The sequence below is a fragment of the Oncorhynchus kisutch genome, linkage group LG23, assembly GCF_002021735.2.
Source record: "Oncorhynchus kisutch isolate 150728-3 linkage group LG23, Okis_V2, whole genome shotgun sequence".
NCBI classification, from domain to species: domain Eukaryota; kingdom Metazoa; phylum Chordata; class Actinopteri; order Salmoniformes; family Salmonidae; genus Oncorhynchus; species Oncorhynchus kisutch.
The window spans coordinates 38,085,619-38,111,553 of NC_034196.2; the positions used below are offsets into that span (position 1 = coordinate 38,085,619).

A 25,935-nucleotide genomic window follows, 5' to 3' on the forward strand; every position below is an offset into this window, starting at 1 on the left:
CGATGCATACAAGAAATAGATTTAAGAAAATATTTACTAAATAAACTAAAGTAAAAACTAACCTAAAAAGTAACACAATAAAATTACAATAACGAGGCTATATACAGGCGGTACCGGTACCGAGTCAATGTGCGGGGTTACAGGTTAGTCAAGGTCATTTGTACATGTAGGTAGGGGTAAAGTGCGGGGGGTCAATGTAAATAGTCCGCATGGCCATTTATTAATTGTTCAGCAGTCTTATGGCTTGGGGGTAGAAGCTGTTTAGGAGCCTTTTGGACCAAAACTTGGCACTCCGGTATCACGTGCCATGAGGTAGCAGAGAGAACAGTCTATGACTTGGGTGACTGGAGCGTTTGACAATTTTTTGGGCCTTCATCTGACACAGCCTAGTATTTATGTGGATCCTGGATGGCAGGAAGCTTGGCCCCAGTGATGTTCTGGGCCATACGCACTACCCTCTGTAGCGCCGTACGATCGGATGTAGAGCAGTTGCCATACCAGGCGGTGAAGCAACCGGTCAGGGTGTTCTTGGTGCAGCTGTAGAACTTTTTGATGCCAAATCTTTTCAGTCTCCTGAGGGGGAAAAGGTGTTGTCGTGCCCTCTTCACAGCTGTCTTGGTATGTTTGGACCATGATAGTTTGTTGGTGATGTGGACACCAAGGAACTTGAAACTCTCGACCAGCTCCATCACTATCATAGGATGGTGATGGTGCCTCCTGTCTGTACAGACACATACGTTTGACCACCAGTACCTGCAGACACAAAAAACAGACACAGTATTGACTGGAATTTAAGAAAATACACAATACAGAGAAATCACATTGCACCTGCAGTGTTTTTCCCCCCTATTGACTAAAGGGTACTTTTCATTTTTAAAGGACAAATGTGATTGAAAACCAGAAAGCCAATGGCAAGTCCTCGCTCAAAATATAGATACAAAAAAGAAATAAAAGGACACACATGACAACAGACAATAATCCTGTCCTGTCTTCAGAGTTTCAGCATTTACCCAGACCCTGTCTTCAAACAGCAGTGAACTGAACCATGACTGAATTCCATCATAGAAACATGGTGCACTTACCTGAGTCTGGAGAAGATGAGGGAGAGATGCAGCATTTTGTATGATTTCATATTATTTATCCGTTATTTTACCAGGTAAATTGACTGAGAACACATTCTCATTTGCAGCAACAACCTGGGGAATAGTTACAGGGGAGAGGAGGGGGATGAATGAGCCAATTGTAAACTGGGGATTATTAGGTGACCGTGATAGTTTGATGTCCAGATTGGGAATTTAGCCAGGACACCAGGGTTAAAACCCCTACTCTTATGGTAAGTGCCGTGGGATCTTTAATGACCGCAGAGAGTCAGGACACCCGTTTAACATCCCATTCAAAAGAAGGCACCCTTCACAGGGCAGTATCAATGCCCTGGGGCATTGGGATATATTTTTTTCTAGACCAGAGGAAAGAGTCCCTCCTACTGGTCCTCCAAAACAACTTCCAGCAGCATCTGGTCTCCCATCCAGGGACTGACCAGTACCAACCCTGCTTAGCTTCAGAAGCAAGCCAGCAGTGGTATGCAGGGTGGTATGCTGCTGGCATACCATACCTCATACGTATGATTCTGTAAGTAAATACAAGACACTCCATTTAGTATGGTATGGTATGTATTATTTTGTGGATGTCCATCATCCATTACGTATGATATGTTACGAATGACAAATCGTCAATATGTTATGAATTTGTAAAACGTATAATGTGTTACGAATTCCCATTTGTTGAGGCTAATGTCAGCTAGGTGGCTAACATTTGAGTTTTGAGTTGAGGGACAGCGCAAATTAATCAACATTTCGTTAACGTTAGCAATAACTTTATTTAGCCTAGGGGTTAGGGTTAGTGGTTAAGGTTAGGTTATGGTTAAGCTTAAAGTGTTAAGGTGAGATTTATGTTTAGGTAAAAGGGGTAAGGTTAGGTTTAGTTTTAGCTAAGATACTAAATACTTGCAAAGTTTCTAATTAGGTAAAATGCTACATTTATTCAGGATGAGTTTCAAACACATAACCGTTGGGTTGCCAGACGTTTGGGTGTATGCCCACCCATCCACCCAGACCAACCTTATGTAACCATGTGAAACGTAATTTGCTTGTCCTGGATTTACCTTTGCTATGATACGTGACTTCTAGTCAAATCAAATCAAATGTATTGGTCACATACATGTGTTTAACAGATGTTATTGCGGGTGTAGCGAAATGCTTGTGCTTCTAGCTCCGACAGTGCAGTAATATCCCAAAATACACGCAAATCTAAGTAAGGAATGGATTAACAAAATATACATATATGTCAGAGTGGCATTGGACTAAGATACAGTGGCATAGTATCGAATACAGTATATACATATGAGATGGATGATGCAATATTTACACACAATTAAAGTGAGTAAGATACTGTAGAATAGTATAGAGTACAGTTTACATATATGAGATGAGTAATGCAAGTTACAGAGACATTATTAAAGTAGCTAGTGTTTCATTTCCTTAAAGTGGCCAGTGATTCCTAATCTATGTCTATAAGCAGCCGCCTCTGATGTGCTAGTGATGGCTGTTTAAGAGTCTGATGGTCTTGAGATAGAAGCTGCTTTTCAATCTCTCGGTCCCAGCTTTGATGCACCTGTACTGACCTTGCCTTCTAGATGATAGTGGGTTGAACAGGCAGTGGCTCGGGTGGTTGATGTCCTTGATGATCTTTTTGGCCTTCCTATGGCATTGGGTGCTGTAGGTGTCCAGGAGGGCAGGAAGTTTTCCCCCGGTAATGCTTTGGGCAGACCGCACCATGCTCTGGAGAGCTTTTAGGTTGTGGGTGGTACAGTTGCCGTACCAGGCGGTGATTGTGCATCAATTGTGCATCTATAAAAGTTTGTGAGGGTTTTAGGTGTTAAGCCAAATTTCTTTAGCCTCCTGAGGTTGAAGAGGCGCTGCTGCGTCTTATCGTTGTTGGTAATCAAGCCTACTACTGTTGTGTCGCCTGCAAACTTGATGGTTGAGTTGGAAGCGTGCTTGGCCATGCAGTCACGGGTGAACTGGGAGAACAGGAGGGGCTGAGCATGCACCCTTATGGGACTCCAGTGTTTAAAAAAATGGCACCCCGGTGGGGAGGGCTGCTGTTTTATTGGCTTTTAACCAACCGTGCTATTTTGTTTGTTTTTTTCACGTTTTTCGTAACTCAATGAGTTGTATTCCGCCATAAGCAAACAGGACAAAGCTCATCCAGGGGCGGTGCTCCTAGTGGCCGGGAAGTTTAATGCAGGGAAACTTAATTCAGTTCCACCTCATTTCTATCAGCATGTTAAATGTGCAACCAGAGGAAAAATAACTGGACCACCTACACTCCACACACAGAGATGCATACAAAGCTCTCCCTCGCCCTCCATTTGTCAAATCTGACCAAAATTCTATCCTCCTGATTCCTGCTTACAACAAAAATTCAATCAGAAAGCACCAGTGACTAGATCAATAAAAAAGTGGTCAGATGAAGCAGATGCTAAGCTACAGGACTGTTTTGTTAGCACAGACTGGAATATGTTCTGGGATTCTTTCGATGGCATTGAGGAGTACACCACATCAGTCACTGTCGTTATCAATGAGTGAGGACATCGTCCCCACAGTGACTGTACGTACATACCCCAACCAGACACCATGGATTACAGGCAACATTCGCACTGAGCTAAAGGGTAGAGCTGCCGCTTTCAAGGAGTGGGACTCTAACCCGGAAGCTTATAAGAAATCCTGCTATGCCCTCCGACGAACCATCAAACAGGCAGAGTGTCAATACAGGACTAAGATTGAATCATACTACACCGGCTCCGACGCTCATCAGATGTGGCAGGGCTTGCAAACTATTACGGACTACAAAGGGAAGCACAGTCAAGAGGTGCCCAGAGCCACGAGCCTACCAGATGAGCTAAATAACTTATATGCTCGCATCAAGGCAAGTAACACTGAAACATGCATGAGAGCATCAGCTGTTCCGGACGACTGTGTGATCATGCTCTCCGCATCCAATGTGTGTAAGACCTTTAAGCAGGTCAACATTCACAAGGCCACAAGGCCAGATGGATTACCAGGATGTGTACTCCAAGCATGAGCTGAGCAACTGGCAAGGGTTTTCACAGACATTTTCAACCTCTCTCTGTCTGAGTCAGTAATACCAACATGTTTCAAGCCGACCAGCATAGTCCCAAAAACACTAAGATAACCTGCCTAAATGACTTCCTAAATGACTAAGCACCTCCCTCTGCAACTTGATCCTGGACTTCCTGATGGGCCTCCCCCAGGTGGTGAGGGTAGGTAACAACACATCCACCACTCTGATCCTCCACACGGGGTCCTGTCAGGGGTGCGTGCTCAGTCCCCTCCTGTACTCCCTGTTCTCTCATGACTGCACGGCCAGGCACGACTCCAACACCATCATTAAGTTTGTTGATGACAGAACAGTTGTAGGCCTGATCACCGACAACGATGAGACAGCCTATAGGAAGGAGGTCAGAGACCTGACATTGTGGTGCAAGGACAACAACATCTCCCTCAATGTAATCAAAACAAAGGAGATGATTGTGGACTACAGGAAAAGGAGAACCGAGCACGCCCCCATTCTCAACGACAGGGTTGTAGTGGAGCAGGTTGAGAGCTTCAAGTTCCTTGGCGTCCACATCACCAACAAACTAACATGGTCCAAGCACACCAAGACAGTCGTGAAGAGGGCACGACAAAACCTATTCCCCCTCAGGAGACTGACCCCCACTTTTATGCTGCTGCTACTCTCTGTTATTATCTATGCATAGTCACTTTAATAACTCTACCTACATGTACATATTACTTAAATTACCTCGACACTGATTCCCCCGACCATTGACTCTGTACCGGTAACCCTTGTATATAGCCCCGCTATTGTTATTTACTGCTGCTCTTTAATTATTTGTAGTTCCTATCTCTTACTTTTTTTGTTGGTATTTTCTTAAAACTGCATTGTTGGTTAAGGGCTTGTAAGTAAGCATTTCACTTGATTTTATTTGTTGAGGATCAGCGAAGAGGAGGTGTTATTTCCTACCTTCTCCACCTGGGGGTAACCCGTCAGGGAGTCCAGGACCCAGTTGCACAGGGCGGGGTTCAGACACAGGGCCTCAAGCTTGATGATGAGCTTGGATGGTACTATGGTGTTGAATGCTGAGATATAGTCAATGAACAGCATTCTGACATAGGTATGCCTCTTGTCCAGATGGGACAGGGCAGTGTGCAGTGTGCTGGCGATTGCATCATCTGTGGAGCTATTGGTTCGGTAAGCAAATTGAAGTGGGTCTAGGGTGGCAGGTAAGTTGGAGGTGATATGATCCTTGACTAGTCTTTCAAAGCACTTCATGATGACAAAGGTGAGTGCCACGGGGCTATAGTTATTTAGTTCAATTACCTTTGCTTTCTTAGGTTCAGGGACAATGGTGGCCTTCTTGAAGCACGTGGGGACAACAGACAGGGATAGGGAGAGATTGAATATATCTGTAAATACACCAGCCAGCTGGTTTGCGCATGTGCTGAGGACCCGGCTAGGGATACCATCTGGGCCGGCAGTCTTGCGAAGGTTAACATGCTTAAATGTCTTACTCATTTCGGCCACGGAGAAAGAAAGCCCATATGCTTTGCTAGCGGGCTGCGTCAGTAACACTCTATTAACCTCAAAGCGAATAACTACACTGTTTGTATTCTTACATATTCCCGGTCTTCTTGCCCTGGTTAAATTCGGTGTCTTGCGATTTCTGTTTTGTGCAACCAATCTATCCACGGTAACTGGTCTGTGTAGGTTTTAATAGTCACAGTGGGTGCAACATCTCCTATGCACTTCCTGATAAACTGCACTTCCTGATAAACTCACTCGATTCCTGAGCAAGCTCTGTACTGGTGGTGCCCCGATCCCGCAGCTGAATCAACTTTAGGTCCTGGCACTTGCTGGGCGCCCTGAAGCCTCCTTCACAATAATTGAACCGCTCTCTTTGAAGTTCTTGATGATCCGATAAATGGTTGATTTAGGTTCAATCTTACTGGCAGCAATATCCTTTTTGTGCAAAGCAATGACGACAAGTGTTTCCTTGCACATAACGATGGATGACGGAGGAAGAACAATGATTCCAAGCACCACCCTTCCTTTTGAAGCTTCCAGTCTGTTATTTGAACTCAATCATCATGACAGAGTGATCTCCATCCTTGTCCTCGTCAACACTCACACCTGTGTTAATGAGAGAATCACTGACATGTTTGTCTTCTCTCTTCTTGCATCTGTTTGACTGTATATGCCCCCCTCAGTGGCAGATAACTAGTCCCCAGCATATAGTAATTGCTAACAACCTTTAAAAAACTAATACAAATAACAATCCATTTTGCATTCAGCATTAGCCTTTTATTTTGTTACACAGCTTGTTCATTTAATATACATATTTGATCATAATCAGTTACATTTGACTAGATACATGATATCAATAAGATTAAAAAGTGACAAGGGCATTGGAGTACTGCAGGTGGGCAGGACATGACTAATATAACAGATACACTAAATGATCTAAAGTATGTGGACATCTGCTCGTCAAACATCTCATTCTAAAATAATGGGCATTGATATGGAGTTAGTCCCCCCCCCCCCCCTCTTTGCTGCTATAAATAGCCTCCACTCTTCTGGGAGTGGTCGGGCGATTCTACTGCCAGTGTTTGTGTAATGAGATTGCATGGCTGTGTGCTCAATGTTATACACCTGTCAGTAACGGGTGTGGCTGAAATAGCTGAATCCAGAAATTTGAAGAGGTGTCCACATACTATTGTGTATATGGTGATAATCAAAACAAGCACAGCAGACTGTCTTCAGTAGTTTATGGACACAACAAGGAGACAGGTGGGTTAGAAGGTGTGGGCAGAAGCATATTGGAGGCAGGTAGATGGTCATGACTCATGTTGTGACACAGGAGGGGAGTGGGCTATCCTTCCAGGATGAGGGATCTTTTGGACCAAGATTTTCACTCAGTCAGTCACTGCTGTGTTGCTGTCCTCTGCTGGACAGAAAGTAGATTGGTGCACAATACAGGCATGCTACAGAAATAATGATAACAATGTAGTCAGCTTCTCTATATGATAAGGATAACAAAGTGAGAGCCTAAAGAGTGATGCATTGTACACATACAGTAGTAATGTATGGTCTTGTCTGTTTGTTTCTTTGTTAAGAGATTAGCATCATCTGAGAGAGAAGATAAGTCAACACTGACCTGCGGTGTGGGACTAGTGAGCTGTAGACCACATTATCATCTGGTTCTGTCTAGAAGAGAGGAGGGACACAGGTAGAGAGGAGAAGAGGGACAATTTGTGATGGTGGAATGTAGGCGACTGCTTGGAAACACTTCAACCATTTGTTGCAGAATAGCTGACACAGGGAAGAGATACATAAAAACATTAAAACTCAGAAATGTTTACAGCATAACACATTTTCAGTGTCTACAACTTATACACCAATGACTGATAAAGCACAGACCACAAAACCCTCCTTTTCAAGTATTCTGATGACGACCCCCCCCACCAATATCAATCCATTTCCTAATTCAGTGACTGATGCTACAATAATCACCAGGATCTCAACTTCTCCTAAACAAAAAAAAACAACCACTGACTTTCCCAAAGACCCCACCTGTGATGTCCCTGTCCTCAGAGGGAGGGTGTTGAAATGGTTCCTTAAATTAAATTAGTTTGAATTACAGTCGACCACAAGCTCACTTTTGATCAACAGACCACTGAAATAACAGATGTCCCAGCAACGTACCTACTACCACAACATGCTCACCGTCTCACACCACAAAAAACTATTAAGGATTCACAACACGGCATCTAAACTGATTGGATTCTAGACTCCAAAACACTCCCTTCTTAATGAAGAAGCTATCCAGAGTAAAGCCCACATGATTTCCAGTCCAGACCACCCCCCTACACCACTGATTTGATCTTCTCTCATCAGGTCAGACTATTAAATATCTCACTGCAGGCTTCAGGAGGAGTTTCATCCCAGGGACTATACCAATTCTCAGCAGTTCCATGCGTCTTCCTCCTACGGGCAGACTATTTATGTCTGACTGTTGTTGGTTTCCTGATGTTCCTCTTATAGGACAATAAACATGATATGTGACTTCATCCATAACCCCACCGGTCTGCCACATAGCTGACAGCACAACACAGATACAACTTCATCTATTAATATCAAAGTGCTCAGAAAAGCAGCGTTACCTTGGTCTGTACATTTAGCTGGTTCCTTCTCTTGGGGACAACAGTGATGTACGTCACATCTTCACCATTGGCAGGAAATGGATCCAGCTAAAGGGTGAGAGAGCTGTAGACCACATTATCATCAGGTTCTGCCTATAAGAGAGGGGCACACACAGGTAGAGAGGTGAAGAGGAACAATTTAATATAGACTACAGTTTGGAAACACACTGGAATAGGGACATAAAGAATCACAAGGCTGCCGGCCCACACAGCATCCCTAGCCGCGTCTTCAGAGCATGCGCAGATCAGCTGGCTGGTGTTTACAGACATATTCAATCTCCCCCTATCTGCTGTCCCCACTAGCTTCTAGTTGTCCACCATTGTTCCTGTACCCAAGAAAGCGAAGGCAACAGAACTAAATGACTATTGCCCCATAGCACTCAATTCTCTCATAATGAAATGCTTTGAGAGGCTAGTTAAGGATCATATCACCACCTTACCTGACACCCTAAACCCAGTTCAATTTCATACCGCCCCTATAGATCCACAGACGATTCAATCGCCGTAGCACTGCCCTAACCCATCTGGACAACAGGAATACCAATGTAAGAATGCTGTTCATTGACTACAGCTCAGCCTTCAACACCATAGTACCCTCCAAGCTCATCATTTAGCTCTGGGTCTAAACTCCGCCGTGTGCAAATGGGTCCTGGACTTCCTGACGGGCCGGCCCCAGGTGGTGAAGGTAGGAAACAACACCTACACTAAGCTGATCCTCATCACAGAGGCCCCACCACGGTGTGTGCTCAGCCCTCTTCTGTACTCTCTGTTCACCCAGTACTGTGTGGCCACGCATGCCTCCAACTCAATCATCAAGTTTGCAGATGACAACAATAGTAGCCTGATTGCCAAAAATGACAAGACAGTCTACAGGGAGGAGGTGAAGGCCCTGGCAGAGTTTTGTTTTTTTCACCACCTTTATTTAACCAGGTAGGCTAGTTGAGAACAAGTTCTCATTTGCAACTGCGACCTGGCCAAGATAAAGCATAGCAGTGTGAACAGACAACACAGAGTTACACATGGAGTAAACAATTAACAAGTCAATAACACAGTAGAAAAAAGGGGAGTCTATATACATTGTGTGCAAAAGGCATGAGGAGGTAGGCGAATAATTACAATTTAGCAGATTAACACTGGAGTGAGAAATGATCAGATGGTCATGTACAGGTAGAGATATTGGTGTGCAAAAGAGCAGAAAAGTAAATAAATAAATACAGTATGGGGATGAGGTAGGTAAAAATGGGTGGGCCATTTACCGATAGACTATGTACAGCTGCAGCGATCGGTTAGCTGCTCAGATAGCAGATGTTTGAAGTTGGTGAGGGAGATGAAAGTCTCCAACTTCAGCGATTTTTGCAATTCGTTCCAGTCACAGGCAGCAGAGAACTGGAACGAAAGGCGGCCAAATGAGGTGTTGGCTTTAGGGATGATCAGTGAGATACACCTGCTGGAGCGCATGCTACGGATGGGTGTTGCCATCATGACCAGTGAACTGAGATAAGGCGGAGCTTTACCTAGCATGGACTTGTAGATGACCTGGAGCCAGTGGGTCTGGCGACGAATATGTAGCGAGGGTCAGCCGACTAGAGCATACAAGTCGCAGTGGTGGGTGATATAAGGTGCTTTAGTGACAAAGCGGATGGCACTGTGATAAACTGCATCCAGTTTGCTGAGTAGAGTGTTGGAAGCAATTTTGTAGATGACATCGCCGAAGTTGAGGATCGGTAGGATAGTCAGTTTTACTATGGTAAGTTTGGCGGCGTGAGTGAAGGAGGCTTTGTTGTGGAATTGAAAGCCGACTCTTGATTTGATTTTCGATTGGAGATGTTTGATATGAGTCTGGAAGGAGAGTTTACAGTCTAGCCAGACACCTAGGTACTTGTAGATGTCCACATATTCAAGGTCTGAACCATCCAGGGTGGTGATGCTGGTCAGGCGTGTGGGTGCAGGCAGAGAACGGTTGAAAAGCATGCATTTGGTTTTACTAGTGTTTAAGAGCAGTTGGAGGCCACGGAAGGAGTGTTGTATGGCATTGAAGCTCGTTTGGAGGTTAGATAGCACAGTGTCCAAGGACGGGCCGGAAGTATATAGAATGGTGTCGTCTGCGTAGAGGTGGATCAGGGAATCGCCCGCAGCAAGAGCAACATCATTGATATATACAGAGAAAAGAGTCGGCCTGAGAATTGAACCCTGTGGCACCCCCATAGAGACTGCCAGAGGACCGGACAGCATGCCCTCCGATTTGACACACTGAACTCTGTCTGCAAAGTAATTGGTGAACCAGGCAAGGCAGTCATCCGAAAAACCGAGGCTACTGAGTCTGCCGATAAGAATATGGTGATTGACAGAGTCGAAAGCCTTGGCCAGGTCGATGAAGACGGCTGCACAGTACTGTCTTTTATCGATGGCGGTTATGATATCGTTTAGTACCTTGAGCGTGGCTGAGGTGCACCCGTGACCGGCTCGGAAACCAGATTGCACAGCGGAGAAGGTACGGTGGGATTCGAGATGGTCAGTGACCTGTTTGTTGACTTGGCTTTCGAAGACCTTAGATAGGCAGGGCAGGATGGATATAGGTCTGTAACAGTTTGGGTCCAGGGTGTCTCCCCCTTTGAAGAGGGGGATGACTGCGGCAGCTTTCCAATCCTTGGGGATCTCAGACGATATGAAAGAGAGGTTGAACAGGCTGGTAATAGGGGTTGCGACAATGGCGGCGGATAGTTTCAGAAATAGAGGGTCCAGATTGTCAAGCCCAGCTGATTTGTACGGTTCCAGGTTTTGCAGATCAGTGTCCAGGGGGCAGCGGTGGATGGGGCAGGGAAGCTGGACTGGCGAGTATTATCCAGGTTAAACAACTGGCTGGCTGTGCAGAAGGTAAAAGGTAAAAGCCGCTAGCTGTGGCTAACAATGACTAAATAGCTTGTAGCTAGTTAGCTGGTTAGCTTCTGGAGGTTCTTGAGTGTGTAATAAAAATGTAAAATAATAGCGATTCCGTATCACATTGGGTGAGGCAGGTTACCGGAAGGTATAAACAAATAAAAAATCGAAAAGAGATTGAAAGTAAATATGTGTCCAGTGAGTGTTTGGGACGCGGCGATTCAGACGGTTAGCAGGCCTGTGCTAACAAGCTAACAGTTAGTAGGTCGGGGCTAAACAAGGTAGCAGTTAGCGGACCGGGGCCAAACAAGCTAGCAGTTAGCAGGCCGAATTAGCAAGCAGGGAGATAGCAAGGGCTAGAAAGTTAGCCTTTGGGGGGCGTCGCGATGGGGTGAGTCTGTTTATGCCTCTTCATGCGGTGACATCGATAGACCGGTCGTGGGTCCGGATATTGTAGCCCAGGAGTATGCTTCGGTGGTAGCACAGGAGCTCTGGCCGGGATAGCTTCAAGCTAAGTGGGTGGAAACGCTAGCCAGGAGTAATCATCCGGGGTTGTGGTTAGCTAGTTAGCTAGTTGTGAAGATCCAGCTGAAAATGTTCCGTTTGCGGTGGGAATCCGGTGGGAATCCGGTGGGAATCCGGGGATAAAAATAAAAAATATATATAGGTCCGTTATGCTCTGGTTAGAGTCGCGTTGTTCGAACTGGCGAGATCTTTCCGAGCTAAAGGTTAGCTGGTGACCGGTTAGCTGAAGACCGCTAGCAATGGTTTGCTGACTGATACCTGGTAGTTAGCTGGCTAGCTTCAGTTGAGGGGATCCGGATCCGAAGTAAATATAAGTACTTTAGAAAAAATAGCTACATTGGGTGAGGCGGGTTGCAGGAGAGTATTTAGAAGTTGAGGTTTAGCAAAATGTTTTAAAAGATATGCGAAGAAAAATATGTTTAAAAAAACGATATATACGATATATAGAAGGGACACGACAAGACGTCCGACTGCTACGCCATCTGTGATGCCAGGTAGATAACCTCTCCCTTAAAACAAAGGAGCGGACTTCAGGAGACTGCAGAGGGAGCATGCCCCCATCCACAGGGTCGCAGTGGAGAAAGTTAACAGCTTCACATTCCTCGGTGTACACGTCACTGACAATCTGATATGTTCTACCCACACAGACGGTGTAGTGAATAAGGCACAACAGTGCCTCTTCAACCTAAGGAGGCTGAAGAAATTTAGCTTGGCCCCTAAGACCCTCAAACTTTCACAGATGAACAATTGAGAGCATCCTGTATCAGCACCTGGTATGGCAACTGCACCACCTGCAAGCGCAGGACTCACCAGAGGGTGGTGCGGTCTGCACAACACATCACCGGGGGCACACCACTGCCTGCCCTCCAGGACACCTACAGCACCCGATGTCATAGGAAGGCCAAAAAGATAATCAAGGACATCAACCACCCGAGCCATGGCCTGTTCACCCCGCTATCATTCAGAAGGCAAAGTCAGTACAGGTGCATCAATGTTGGGCCCGAGAGACTGAAAAACAGCTTCGAACACAAGGCTGTCAGACTCTTAAATAGCCATCACTGGGTGAAATCCACCCAGTGCCCTGCCCTGAACTTAGTTTCCGTCACTCGTGGCTACAACCCGGTTACTCAACCCTGCACCTTAGAGGCTGCTGCTCTATGTACATAGACATGGAATCACTGGTCCCTTTAATAAATGTTTACTTACTGTTTTACTCTTTTTAAATGTATATGCTGTATTCTAGTCAATGTCATCCTATTCAACTATTGAGATATATATATATATATCTATATCATCCTATTCAACTATTGAGATATATATATATATATATATCATCCTATTCAACTATTGAGATATATATATATATATATCATCCTATTCAACTATTGAGATATATATATATATATATCTATATCTATCTATCTATCTATCTATATATATATATATATATATCTCACACACACACTTCTATCCTACAGATATAATAAATATTCTAGTCAATGTCATCCTATTCAACTATTGAGATATATATATATATATATATATATATATAGATAGATAGATATAGATATATATATATATATCATCCTATTCAACTATTGAGATTATATATATATCTATGTCATCCTATTCAACTATTGAGATATATATATATATATATCATCCTATTCAACTATTGAGATTATATATATATCTATGTCATCCTATTCAACTATTGAGATTATATATATATATATATCATCCTATTCAACTATTGAGATTATATATATATCTATGTCATCCTATTCAACTATTGAGATTATATATATATATATATATATGTCATCCTATTCAACTATTGAGATTATATATATATATATATATCATCCTATTCAACTATTGAGATATCTATATATATATATATCATCCTATTCAACTATTGAGATTATATATATATATATCTCACACACACACACACACACTTCTATCCTACAGATATAATAAATATTCTAGTCAATGTCATCCTATTCAACTATTGAGATATATATATATCTATATCTCACACACACACACACACACTTCTATCCTACAGATATAATAAATATTCTAGTCAATGTCATCCTATTCAACTATTGAGATATATATATATATATATATCTATCTATATATATATATATATCATCCTATTCAACTATTGAGATATATATATATCTATATCTATCTATCTATCTATCTATATATATATCTCACACACACTTCTATCCTACAGATATAATAAATATTCTAGTCAATGTCATCCTATTCAACTATTGAGATATATATATATATATATATATATCTCACACACACACACACACACACACTTCTATCCTACAGATATAATAAATATTCTAGTCAATGTCATCCTATTCAACTATTGAGATATATATATATCTATATATCTATCTATATATATATATATATCATCCTATTCAACTATTGAGATATAGATATATATATATATATATATATATATATATCCAAAAGTAAAATAATGGAATTAAGAAATATAGAAACATTAGGACGAGCAATGTTGGAATTCGGAGTATAAATACGTGTGTGTGTGATGGGATGTATAGACATTATGAATAGTATGTGGATAGAATATTTATTATATCTGTAGGATAGAAGTGTGTGTGTGTGTGTGTGTGTGTGTGAGATATTCATAATGTCTATACATCCCATCACACACACACGTATTTATACTCCGAATTCCAACATTGCTCGTCCTAATGTTTCTATATTTCTTAATTCCATAATTTTACTTTTAGATCTGTGTCTATTGTTGTGAATTGTTAAATACCACTGCACTGCTGTAGCTAGAAACACAAGCATTACGCTACACCTGCAATAACATCCCCTAATTATATGTTTGCGGCCTATAAAATTGGATTTGATGAAGACATTAAAACTCCAAAATGTTTACAGTGTAAGACATTTAAATTGTCTAACAAATGTGACTTCATCTATAATTTATCCTCATGCACCAGTCTGCCACATAGCTGACAGTACAACACAGCTACAACCTAATCTATTAACATCATAGTGATCAGAATAGCAGCCTTACCTTGGTCTGTACATTTAGCTGGTTCCTCCTCTTGGGGACAACAGTGCTGTATGTCACATCATCACCATTGGCAGGAAATGGGTCCTGCACAAGTTTATTTCGTCAGAACAGTTCAGAGAACTAATACAAAATACTATTTTACTTAGAACATGTTTTTTTTAAACCTTTAAGTATGTGTAGTTTACTGTATTTAAGCTTGGACTGTCCTTTTTCAATTGGATTAGTTCAGAAATATCTGGAGTGGTACTTTAACCAGTGACTGTTCAACAGATCCTATTATTATCTCTACATTGCAAACCAATTTGACATCACACGGTCTCAACAGTCCTGGGTATGTAGCATTGACTGTAAAAATTTAGATAACATGTTAAAGTTGTACAGTTACAATGGACATGAAGCTGTAGCTGAAGAGCTAATGTGTGATTTAAGTCCATCTGATGTCCATGTCCTGTAACGCTCGTCTGATGAAGAAGGAATGGACCAAAGCGCAGCACGTGTTCATGATATTTATTTAAATCTGAACACTAGAACAAAAATAACAACGCAAGAAACAAACAATTCTGTAAGGTAACGAAAACTATACAGAAAACAACTACCCACAAACCCAGGTGGGGAAAAAGGCTACCTAAGTATGATTCTCAATCAGAGACAACGATAGACAGCTGCCTCTGATTGAGAACCACACCCGGCCAAACACAAAGAAATAGAAAACATAGAAATAAAGAAACTAGAAGGCCCACCCTAATCACACCCCGGCCTAACCAAAATAGAGAATAAAAGAGAGAATAAAAGCCTCTCTATGGCCATAGAGAGGCTTTTATTCTCACAAGACCTTGAGTCAGATGAGAGGAACATGAGTGTAGCCTACCACTGAGGTGTTTGTTGTCTGGTCCATGGCCTTATTGTCCTCTGGAATAAAGACAGATGCAGTTTTAGAGACCTCAGATATACTTGAATAATACTGAATACATTCATCATAGAGTAATACCTTTGAGTCTCCTCCACTTATGTTAAGATACATTGGTTATAACAGTCTCCTCCTCTTATGTCAAGATACATTGGTTATAACAGTCTTCTCCTCTTATGTCAAGATACATTGGTTATAACAGTCTTCTCCTCTTATGTCAAGATACATTGGTTATAACAGTCTTCTCCTCTTATGTCAAGATACATTGGTTATAACAGTCTTCTCCTCTTATGTCAAGATACATTGGTTATAACATATGCTAAGACAGTTGTCTTCAAGGAAAATATTTATTGTCTCCTGAAAATATCTCCAAATTCAAACTTATCACTTTTTCTTTATAGTCATTATAGAATGAATACTTACTATACTTTCTCCACATCTTCCATGTGACTGGGACCCCAGCTATCACCACCACCAACATGCCCAGAGGAACCAGTAGAACTGTTAGATCTATGGAACTGATAGTGAGAGATTATGTTTAGTGTAAAATACAGTCCATAAAACATCAAAGATAAATAGATTAGAACACAATTATATGATGTTTTTTCTACTGCTAAGAGAAAATGGAAACGTGTTCAGCCCTTCACACCTTTTACATCCAATAATAGAATGCTGCTACTTCAGCAAACCACAGAGAAATGAGGAAGTGGTAAGTGTTGGCCTATACACAGTGTGAAAACATATAAGGAGGGTCTTTTTGTGACCTAAACGCTAGTGTCAAAAACAGAACATGTTAACTTTCTGCATATTTCTATTGTCATCCATTTGGAAGAGTAAGTGTTAAATACAGCTGAATGAGTGATAATTACCTCATGGTGTCCTTCTCCTTGCCCCCCTCAGGTCCTTGGACTGTGTTGTCAGTCTGAACAGGCACAGCAGCTGGAGAGAAAGAGGATTGTTCAGTGGCAAAACTGGATAAAACCAGGTTAATACTTAATTCTGTGCATCTGATTGCTCTCTACTCACTGGTCATAGTGGTGGTACTTTGTGTGGTGGTTTGTTGTCTGACAGTGATGTGAACAGGCATTATAAGGTTTCCCACTGCACACCTGTACCAGCCAGTGTTCTCCATCTTCAGTCCACTCATAGTCACCATTAAGACGTTTCTTCTGGGGGCATCAGTGGTCTGCTGTAGAGTCACTGATGTTCCGTTTATTGTCCCAGAACCCACCCACACACAGCAGCCACTACTGCCACCAATCCTGCACCACCCCTTCCTATTTCCAGTGTTACTATAGTAACAATTTACAATGACACTCCCTCTTTCAACTCCTGTCACCTCCTGTTGGTCCACATAGAGTTCTGGAGTACCTGAACAGAGGTACAGACACCAAAGGTCCTGAGTGATCAAGTGTTTTTTGTAACAACTGACCACAAATATCATAATGATGATATGATGGATAGAGAAGAGAAAGTAGACTTATGCCAACAGTCCTCATTTCAACTTGAACAATAATAGTGATATCAGTAAATGAAACCAGAACACCAATCATATGGAAGAGTTGCAGGGATCTTACCTGGTATGACAGATAGGTAGAACCATTCTGCCCTGACATTTATTCCACCATTGACCTCCACAGCACAAAAGTAACGTCCAGAGTCCTCTTGCTCCAGATCAGTCATGGTCACGGTCATGGTTAGCTGGTTGATGTCATCAAAGACTGAGGCCTTAGCTGTGCCCTTACGAGGTTTAGCATGTACAACATGGGAGCAACTATCAAAATGATCTCCTTTACATAAGTATTTAGAATGTTTGATATAATAATAATGATAGGGACATGGGATGGTGATGGAGTCTCCTGTCTTCACAGACACACGATAAGCACCTGAAGACGCAACAGAAAACACAGATTAGAATTCAGAATCTCACAACAGAAAACTTACATTCCATCTGGATTCTAACACACATAATACAGGAAGTGTTATTGGTAAGACAAGCTACTGCTCCTGTCTTCAGAGTTTCAGCATGTGTCCAGTCCCTGACCTCAACTTCAGCACGTCATAGAAACATGTTACCCTTTCATTTAAAAAAAAAAATGGTTGGCACATCCAGCCACCCCCTCCTCCTCAGAGGGCAGAAACAACAGTTGAAGTCAGAAGTTTACATACACCTTAGCCGAATACATTTAAACTCAGTTTCACAATTCTTGACATTTAATTCTAGTAAAAATTCCCTGTCTTAGGTCATTTAGGATCACCACTTTATTTTAAGAATGTGAAATGTCAGAATAGTAGCAGAGAGAATGATTTATTTCAGCTTTTATTTATTTCATCACATTCCCCGTGGGTCAGAAGTTTACATACACTCAATTCATATTTGAATGCTTGCCTTTAAATTGTTTAACTTGGGTCAAACGTTTTGGGTAGCCTTCCACAAGTTTCCCACAATAAGTTGGATGAATTCTGGCCCATTCCTCCTGACAGAGCCGGTGTAACTGAGTCAGGTTTGTAGGCTTCCTTGCTCACACACGCTTTTTCAGTTCTGCCCACACATTTTCTATGGGATTGAGGTCAGGGCTTTCTGATGGCCACTCCAATACCTTGACTTTGTTGTCCTTGAGCCATTTTGCCACAACTTTGGAAGTATGCTTGGGGTCATTGTCCATTTGGAAGACCCATTTGCGACCAAGCTTTAACTTTAACTGATGTCTTGTGATGTGCTTCAATATATTCACATAATTTTCCTCCCTCATGGAGCCATCTATTTTGTGAAGTGCACCAGTCCCTTCTGCAGCAAAGCACCCCCACAACATGATGCTGCCAGCCCATGCTTCACGGTTGGGATGGTGTTCTTCGTCTTGCAAGCATCCCCCTTTTTCCTCCAAACAAAAACAATGGTCATTATGGCCAAACAGTTCTATTTTTGTTTCATCAGACCAGAGGACATTTCACCAAAAAGTAAGATTTTCGTCCCCATGTGCAGTTGCAAACCATAGTCTGGCTTTTATATGGAGGTTTTGGAGCAGTGGCTTCTTCCTTGTTGAGCGGCCTTTCAGGTTATGTCGATATAGGACTTGTTTTACTGTGGATATAGCTACTTTTGTACCCGTTTCCTCCAGCATCTTCACAGGGTCCTTTGCTGTTATTCAGGGATTGATTTGCACTTTTCGCACCAAAGTACGTTCATCTCCAGGAGACAGAACATGTCTCCTTCCTGAGCGGTATGATGGCTGCGTGGTCCCATGGTGGTTATACTTGCGTACTATTGTTTGTACAGATGAACGTGGTACCTTCAGGCATTTGGAAATTGTTCCCAAGGATGAACCACACTTGTGGAGGCCTATAATTTTATTTCTGAGGTCTTGACTGATTTCTTTTGATTTTCCCATATCAAGCAATAGGCACTGAGTTTGAAGGTAGAGTTACCTGTCTAACAGAACACAGAGGGTGTTCTTTAATGGAAGCCTCTCCAATATAATCCGGGTAGAATCAGGAATTCCCCAGGGCAGCAGTCTAGGCCCCTTACTTTTTCCATATTTTCTAATGACATTAACGCTGGCTATGAGTAAAGCCATTGCGTCTATGTATGCAGATGACTCAACACTATACACGTCAGCTACTACAGCGACTGAAATGACTGCTACACTTAACAAAGAGCTGTAGTTAGTTTCAGAATGGGTAGTAAGGAATAAGTTAGTCCTAAATATTATTAAAACTAAAAGCATTGTATTTGGGACATTCACTAAACCCTAAACCTCAACAAAATCTTGTAATAAATCATGTGGAAATTTAGCAATTTGAGCAGACTAAATTGCTTGGAGTAACCCTGGATTGTAAACTGTCATGGTCAAAACATATTGATTTAACAATGGCTAAGATTGGGGGAAGTCTGTCCATAATAAAGTGCAGCTCTACATTCTTAACAGCACTATCAACAAGGCAGGTCCTACAGGCTTTAGTTTTGTCGTACCTAGACTACTGTTCAGTCGTGTAGTCAGGTGCAACAAAGAGGGACTTAGAAAAATTTAAATTGGCTCAGAACAGGGCAGCACGGCTGGCCCTTGGATGTACACAGAGAGCAAACATTAATAATATGCATGTTAATCTCTCCTGGCTTAAAGTGGAGAGATTGACTTCATCACTACTTGTATTTGTTAGAGGTATTGACGTGTTGAAAGCACGGAGCTGTCTGTTTTAACGACTACCACACAGCTCAGACACCCATGCATACACCACAAGACATGTCACCAGAGGTATTTTCACAGTCCCCAAGTCCAGAACAGACTACGGGAGGAGCACAGGACTACATAGAGCCATGACTACATGGAACTCTTTTCCACATAAAGTAATTCATGCAAGCAGTAAAATTAGATTTAAAAAACAGATACAAATACACCTTATGGAATAGCAGGGACTGTGAAGCGACACAAACATAGACACAGACACATGCATACACACACATGATTACATATGCAAACGTACACATGAATTTTGTGTTGTAGATATGTGGTAGTGGAGGGCACACGCTTAGATATGTGGTAGTGTAGGGCCCTGAGGGCACACACTGAAATCTGATATGAATGTATTGTAATGTTTTTAAAATTGCCTTAATTTTGCCGGACCCCACAAATATAAGCTGCTGCCTTGGCATCCATAATAAATACAAATACAAATATAACAGGTAAAAAGGAGATAGAAAATATAATGAAATAATATATAACCAATAATAATAAAAATAGATAATAATAATACAAAATAGTAATAACTGCACAATATTTTAGATTCATGTTCATATTAAGAAAATCATAGCAAAGGCATATGCAATTGTTCATAAAATACAATACATTTTTTTTAAATTACAACCAACATAAATAAAATACACTGAACAAAAATATAAATGCAATATGCAACAATTTCAAGGATTGTACTGAATTACAGTTCATATAAGGAAATCAGTCATTTGAAATAAATCCAAGTCTATGGATTTCACAATTTGTGGCATCTTTCATTTCAGCTCATGATACATGGGAGGGAATTCACTTTACATGTTGTGTAAATACACTATAATATCGCAAGAACAGTTCTTAATGTTGATTTCCTGCACGCTGCCTATCGGCAGAGAGACATATTTCATGTAGTTCTTATTATATCCTATTATATTCCTATCAGCAGAGAGACATATTTCATGTAGTTCTTATTATGTCCTGTTATATTCCTATCAGCAGAGAGACATATTTCATGTAGTTCTTATTATATCCTATTATATTCCTATCAGCAGTGAGACATATTTCATGTAGTTCTAATTATGTCCTGTTATATTCCTATCAGCAGAGAGACATATTTCATGTAGTTCTTATTATGTCCTGTTATATTCCTATCAGCAGAGAGACATATTTCATGTAGTTCTTATTATGTCCTGTTATATTCCTATCAGCAGAGAGACATATTTCATGTAGTTCTTATTATGTCCTGTTATATTCCAATCATCAGAAATACATATTTCATGTAGTTCTTATTATGTCCTGTTATATTCCTATCAGCAGAGACATATTTCATGTAGTTCTAATTATGTCCTGTTATATTCCAATCATCAGAAATACATATTTCATGTAGTTCTTATTATGTCCTGTTATATTCCTATCAGCAGAGACATATTTCATGTAGTTCTTATTATGTCCTGTTATATTCCTATCAGCAGAGACATATTTCATGTAGTTCTTATTATGTCCTGTTATATTCCTATCAGCAGAGACATATTTCATGTAGTTCTTATTATGTCCTGTTATATTCCTATCAGCAGAGACATATTTCATGTAGTTCTAATTATGTCCTGTTATATTCCAATCATCAGAAATACATATTTCATGTAGTTCTTATTATGTCCTGTTATATTCCTATCAGCAGAGACATATTTCATGTAGTTCTTATTATGTCCTGTTATATTCCTATCAGCAGAGAGACATATTTCATGTAGTTCTTATTATGTCCTGTTATATTCCAATCATCAGAAATACATATTTCATGTAGGTCTTATTATGTCCTGTTATATTCCAATCATCAGAAATACATATTTCATGTAGGTCTTATTATGTCCTGTTATATTCCAATCATCAGAAATACATATTTCATGTAGTTCTTATTATGTCCTGTTATATTCCTATCGGCAGAGAGACATATTTCATGTAGTTCTTATTATATCCTATTATATTCCTATCAGCAGATAGACATATTTCATGTAGTTCTTATTATGTCCTGTTATATTCCTATCAGCAGAGATACATATTTCATGTAGTTCTTATTATGTCCTGTTATATTCCAATCATCAGAAATACATATTTCATGTAGTTCTCATTATGTCCTGTTATATTCCTATCAGCAGAGAGACATATTTCATGTAGTTATTATTATATCCTATTATATTCCTATCAGCAGAGAGACATATTTCATGTAGTTCTTATTATGTCCTGTTATATTCCTATCAGCAGAGAGACATATTTCATGTAGTTCTTATTATGTCGTGTTATATTCCTATCAGCAGAGAGACATATTTCATGTAGTTCTTATTATGTCCTGTTATATTCCTATCAGCAGAGACATATTTCATGTAGTTCTTATTATGTCCTGTTATATTCCAATCATCAGAAATACATATTTCATGTAGTTCTTATTATGTCCTGTTATATTCCTATCAGCAGAGAGACATATTTCATGTAGTTCTTATTATGTCCTGTTATATTCCTATCAGCAGAGACATATTTCATGTAGTTCTTATTATGTCCTGTTATATTCCAATCATCAGAAATACATATTTCATGTAGTTCTTATTATGTCCTGTTATATTCCTATCAGCAGAGAGACATATTTCATGTAGTTCTTATTATGTCCTGTTATATTCCTATCAGCAGAGAGACATATTTCATGTAGTTCTTATTATATCCTATTATATTCCTATCAGCAGAGAGACATATTTCATGTAGTTCTAATTATGTCCTGTTATATTCCTATCAGCAGAGAGACATATTTCATGTAGTTCTTATTATGTCCTGTTATATTCCTATCAGCAGAGAGACATATTTCATGTAGTTCTTATTATATCCTATTATATTCCTATCAGCAGAGAGACATATTTCATGTAGTTCTAATTATGTCCTGTTATATTCCTATCAGCAGAGAGACATATTTCACGTAGTTCTTATTATGTCCTGTTATATTCCTATCAGCAGAGAGACATATTTCATGTAGTTCTTATTATGTCCTGTTATATTCCTATCAGCAGAGAGACATATTTCACGTAGTTCTTATTATGTCCTGTTATATTCCTATCAGCAGAGAGACATATTTCATGTAGTTCCGTAAAAAGCAAGGAAGAAGAAGGAAAATGCATTTTAACAGCCGCTAATGACTGCTAGTAAATATTTGTCTTATGTATTCTGTGTAGTGTGATACATTAACGTATAATTAACACAGCCAGGGCAAGATAGCAATACAGCACATGCAGTTCTGACAATCTACAGCAGAGTTCCACAACTGGCGATGACTTTACTTGTCCCCAACATTTTTCTGAGCAAAAACACTTACATTTTTTAAGACATTTATTGTTGTACATAAAATATTGTAAAAAGACCAGAAATCAGCTCTAAGTGATTTCAATTTGGGAAAAATGTTCCAAATATTAACACGCATAATAGTGAGAAATATGTGATTGTATTCAAATGTAAGCAAATGTAAGTGACTACGCTTTAGTCATCATTTTGGGCTTCTGTGTTGATCAATAAATAGTTGAAGGTTCTCTATATTATCCAGAATGTTTGTTTTGTAGTTATCAGCGAATCCTCAATGTTATGATTAATTAATGGGACAAGCTGTGCATACCAAACTGCCACTTGCCACATAATATCCCCCTAAATAACTTGTTACCCTTACCTGAGAGTCTGGAGAAGATGAGGAGGAGGGTGGAGAGGGAGAGATGAGAAACCATTTCTGGGTATGTGTCTCCGTTTGTTATATGGTACCAATGCACAGTGTGTGTGTCAAGGACCAAGGAACCAAAGAGAATGACTGAACTTCCTAATAGTTATAGCTGTCTTTAACTCTCTTCCTGCTTCTGTTTGAGTGTCTATGCCCCCCTCAGTGGCAGATAGAAACTATTACATTATATCAACTATTTGTAACATAAGGCTCTAAGGCACTACAATTATTACTTATGTAATTAGCACATTTGTATATCTTATATCAAATAAAATCATGTATACTGTTAATTACCCAGCAGCCTTTTTAGTTGGTGTTCAGCAGCAAAAGTTGAGACGGAGTCAGAAGTTCAGGTGCAAGAAATATATTTTTAAACTGGGTGGTTCGAGCCCTGAATTCTGATTGGCTGACAGCCATGGTATATCACACCACATACCACAGGTATGACAAAACATTTATTTTTACTGTTTTTATTACGTTTGTAACCAGTTTATAATAGCAATTAGGCACCTCTGGGATTTGTGGTATATGGCCAATAAACCAAGGCCAAGGGCTGTATCCAGGCCCTCTGCGTTGCTCGTGCCTAAGAAAATCCCTTAGCCATGGTATATTGGCCATATATCACAACCCCTCGGGCCTTATTGCTTAAATATATATTTTACAGTTTAGGTGATGAAGACTGGATCCAGAGGTTGTATTTACAAAAATGTACATATGACAAAAATAATGAACAATAAAAAAAAGTACATTTACTTGGCCAATAGCAATATATAACCTCAAATCAAGGACTAAGGAAAAACAGTCTGCATGAAATATTTATAATCCTCCTCCTGAATAGAGTTTGTCAGTTGTAAACTCACTGAGGGGTGAAATATGCTTTGAAGACCATGTCTCAGGTGCACAATAGGAAATGGCAGTCTTGCCAAACAGTCTTGCCAATCTCGGTAATGGCCCTGGGGACTTTAAGTAACATCCACCTGGTAGACCGTGTCTGTTAACTGCTAGTGGTGAAGGAGGACAGGCTATAGAGGTAGTGGGGGAGTTTACCCAGAAGGGATTTGTATATGAACACTCAAATGTAGCTCTCTGTGCATTTAATGCAAGGTCCAGCCCACCATTTGATACAAGGTGCAATGGTGGATGAGCGACTTGGCATTTGTAACAAAGCACAAGGATGCATGATAGAGTCCAGACTTTGTTGCACAAAGGAGGCTTAACAATGTGTGTACATTAAGTCACCACAATCAATGAAAGAAAATTGGCTTGAACAAGCCTTGTAGCGAATTAAAATAAATATATATTTCAGTTTAAGCTTCTTCATAAGATTATCAATCTGAACTTTGTAATACAGTTTCTTATCCAACCATATACCTAGGTATTTGTAAGATGACACCTTTTTTAATGGAGCTAAAATGGAGCCTGGGGTACACCTCAAAAAATCTCAAGGAGGCTAGACTTGTAATTCTCAGCATAGATGTATTGTGTTCTGTCTATGAGATACTTTCTAACCAATTGACAGCCACTGAGACCAATGTTATTGAGTCTGGCTAGCAACAGTTTGCTGCAACTAAAGCCAGACTGAACCCCACACAGGTTGTTTTCAAGCAGGAATTTATTTAACTGAGAGTTCACTAGGGATTCAAAGACTTTGACCATGATAGGGAGCTTGGAAATAGGGCAATAGTTATTCACATCTGGTTCTCCACCCTTTAGTAGGGGGTGAACATATGTTGATTTCCACATTTTGGGTGTTAAAGAGTTAATGAATCATTTTTAAATAGATTTTTTAAATTTATGCATAATCATTAACAGTTCAATCATGTATAGTGCTTGCAAACGCACACAACTCAGAAACAATGTCAATCTGTCCCTTGGTCTCACCGTGGAGTCCGTTTGCCCCTGAACATTACCACAGCAATGATGTTGCACATGATGAAAAGTACTGCATTACCAATGTTTGGCATGTAGAATAATGTTTTGCCCCCATCTGTAGAAGAATGTTCTCTCCCATCTGTAGAAGAATGTTCTCTCCCATCTGTAGAAGAATTAAAACATTTAGAACATGTTCCTCTGTACATTTCTGCAAGACAATTAAATTATTTTATAAGGGAATTGTAAAGGGAAGACTTCCTATTTCTAGAGGCATTTAAAGGTTTGCAGTGGCAGTGATGAGATTGACCGCTCAAGGTATTTAATGAATGTGGATCATTGAAAGTGGTAGTATAGACATC

General features: G+C 40.4%; 1 protein-coding gene across 10 annotated transcripts in view; it reads right to left on the reverse strand.

Annotated features, from left to right (window-relative positions):
* LOC109867918 (uncharacterized) overlaps nt 1-23,790 on the reverse strand; it is a 35,982-nt gene extending 12,192 nt beyond the window's left edge. The window contains exons 1-10 of one of the 10 annotated variants that reach the window (XM_031803208.1): nt 23,660-23,790; nt 17,314-17,622; nt 16,763-17,107; nt 16,606-16,675; nt 16,160-16,254; nt 15,698-15,738; nt 14,830-14,913; nt 8,304-8,435; nt 7,298-7,452; nt 6,423-7,084 (exon numbers count right to left, since the gene is read on the reverse strand). In XM_031803208.1, coding sequence (XP_031659068.1) covers nt 8,391-8,435; nt 14,830-14,913; nt 15,698-15,738; nt 16,160-16,254; nt 16,606-16,675; nt 16,763-17,107; nt 17,314-17,622; nt 23,660-23,714 — 1,044 coding nt within the window. In that variant the 5' untranslated portion in view covers nt 23,715-23,790 and the 3' untranslated portion in view covers nt 6,423-7,084; nt 7,298-7,452; nt 8,304-8,390. Of the gene's footprint in view, nt 1-6,422; nt 7,125-7,297; nt 7,453-8,303; nt 8,436-14,829; nt 14,914-15,697; nt 15,739-16,159; nt 16,255-16,605; nt 16,676-16,759; nt 17,108-17,313; nt 17,623-23,659 lie in introns of those variants that run through there. The other 9 variants (XM_031803214.1, XM_031803209.1, XM_031803217.1 and 6 more) reach the window with 9 other exon arrangements.
* Nucleotides 23,791-25,935: the final 2,145 nt, after the last annotated feature.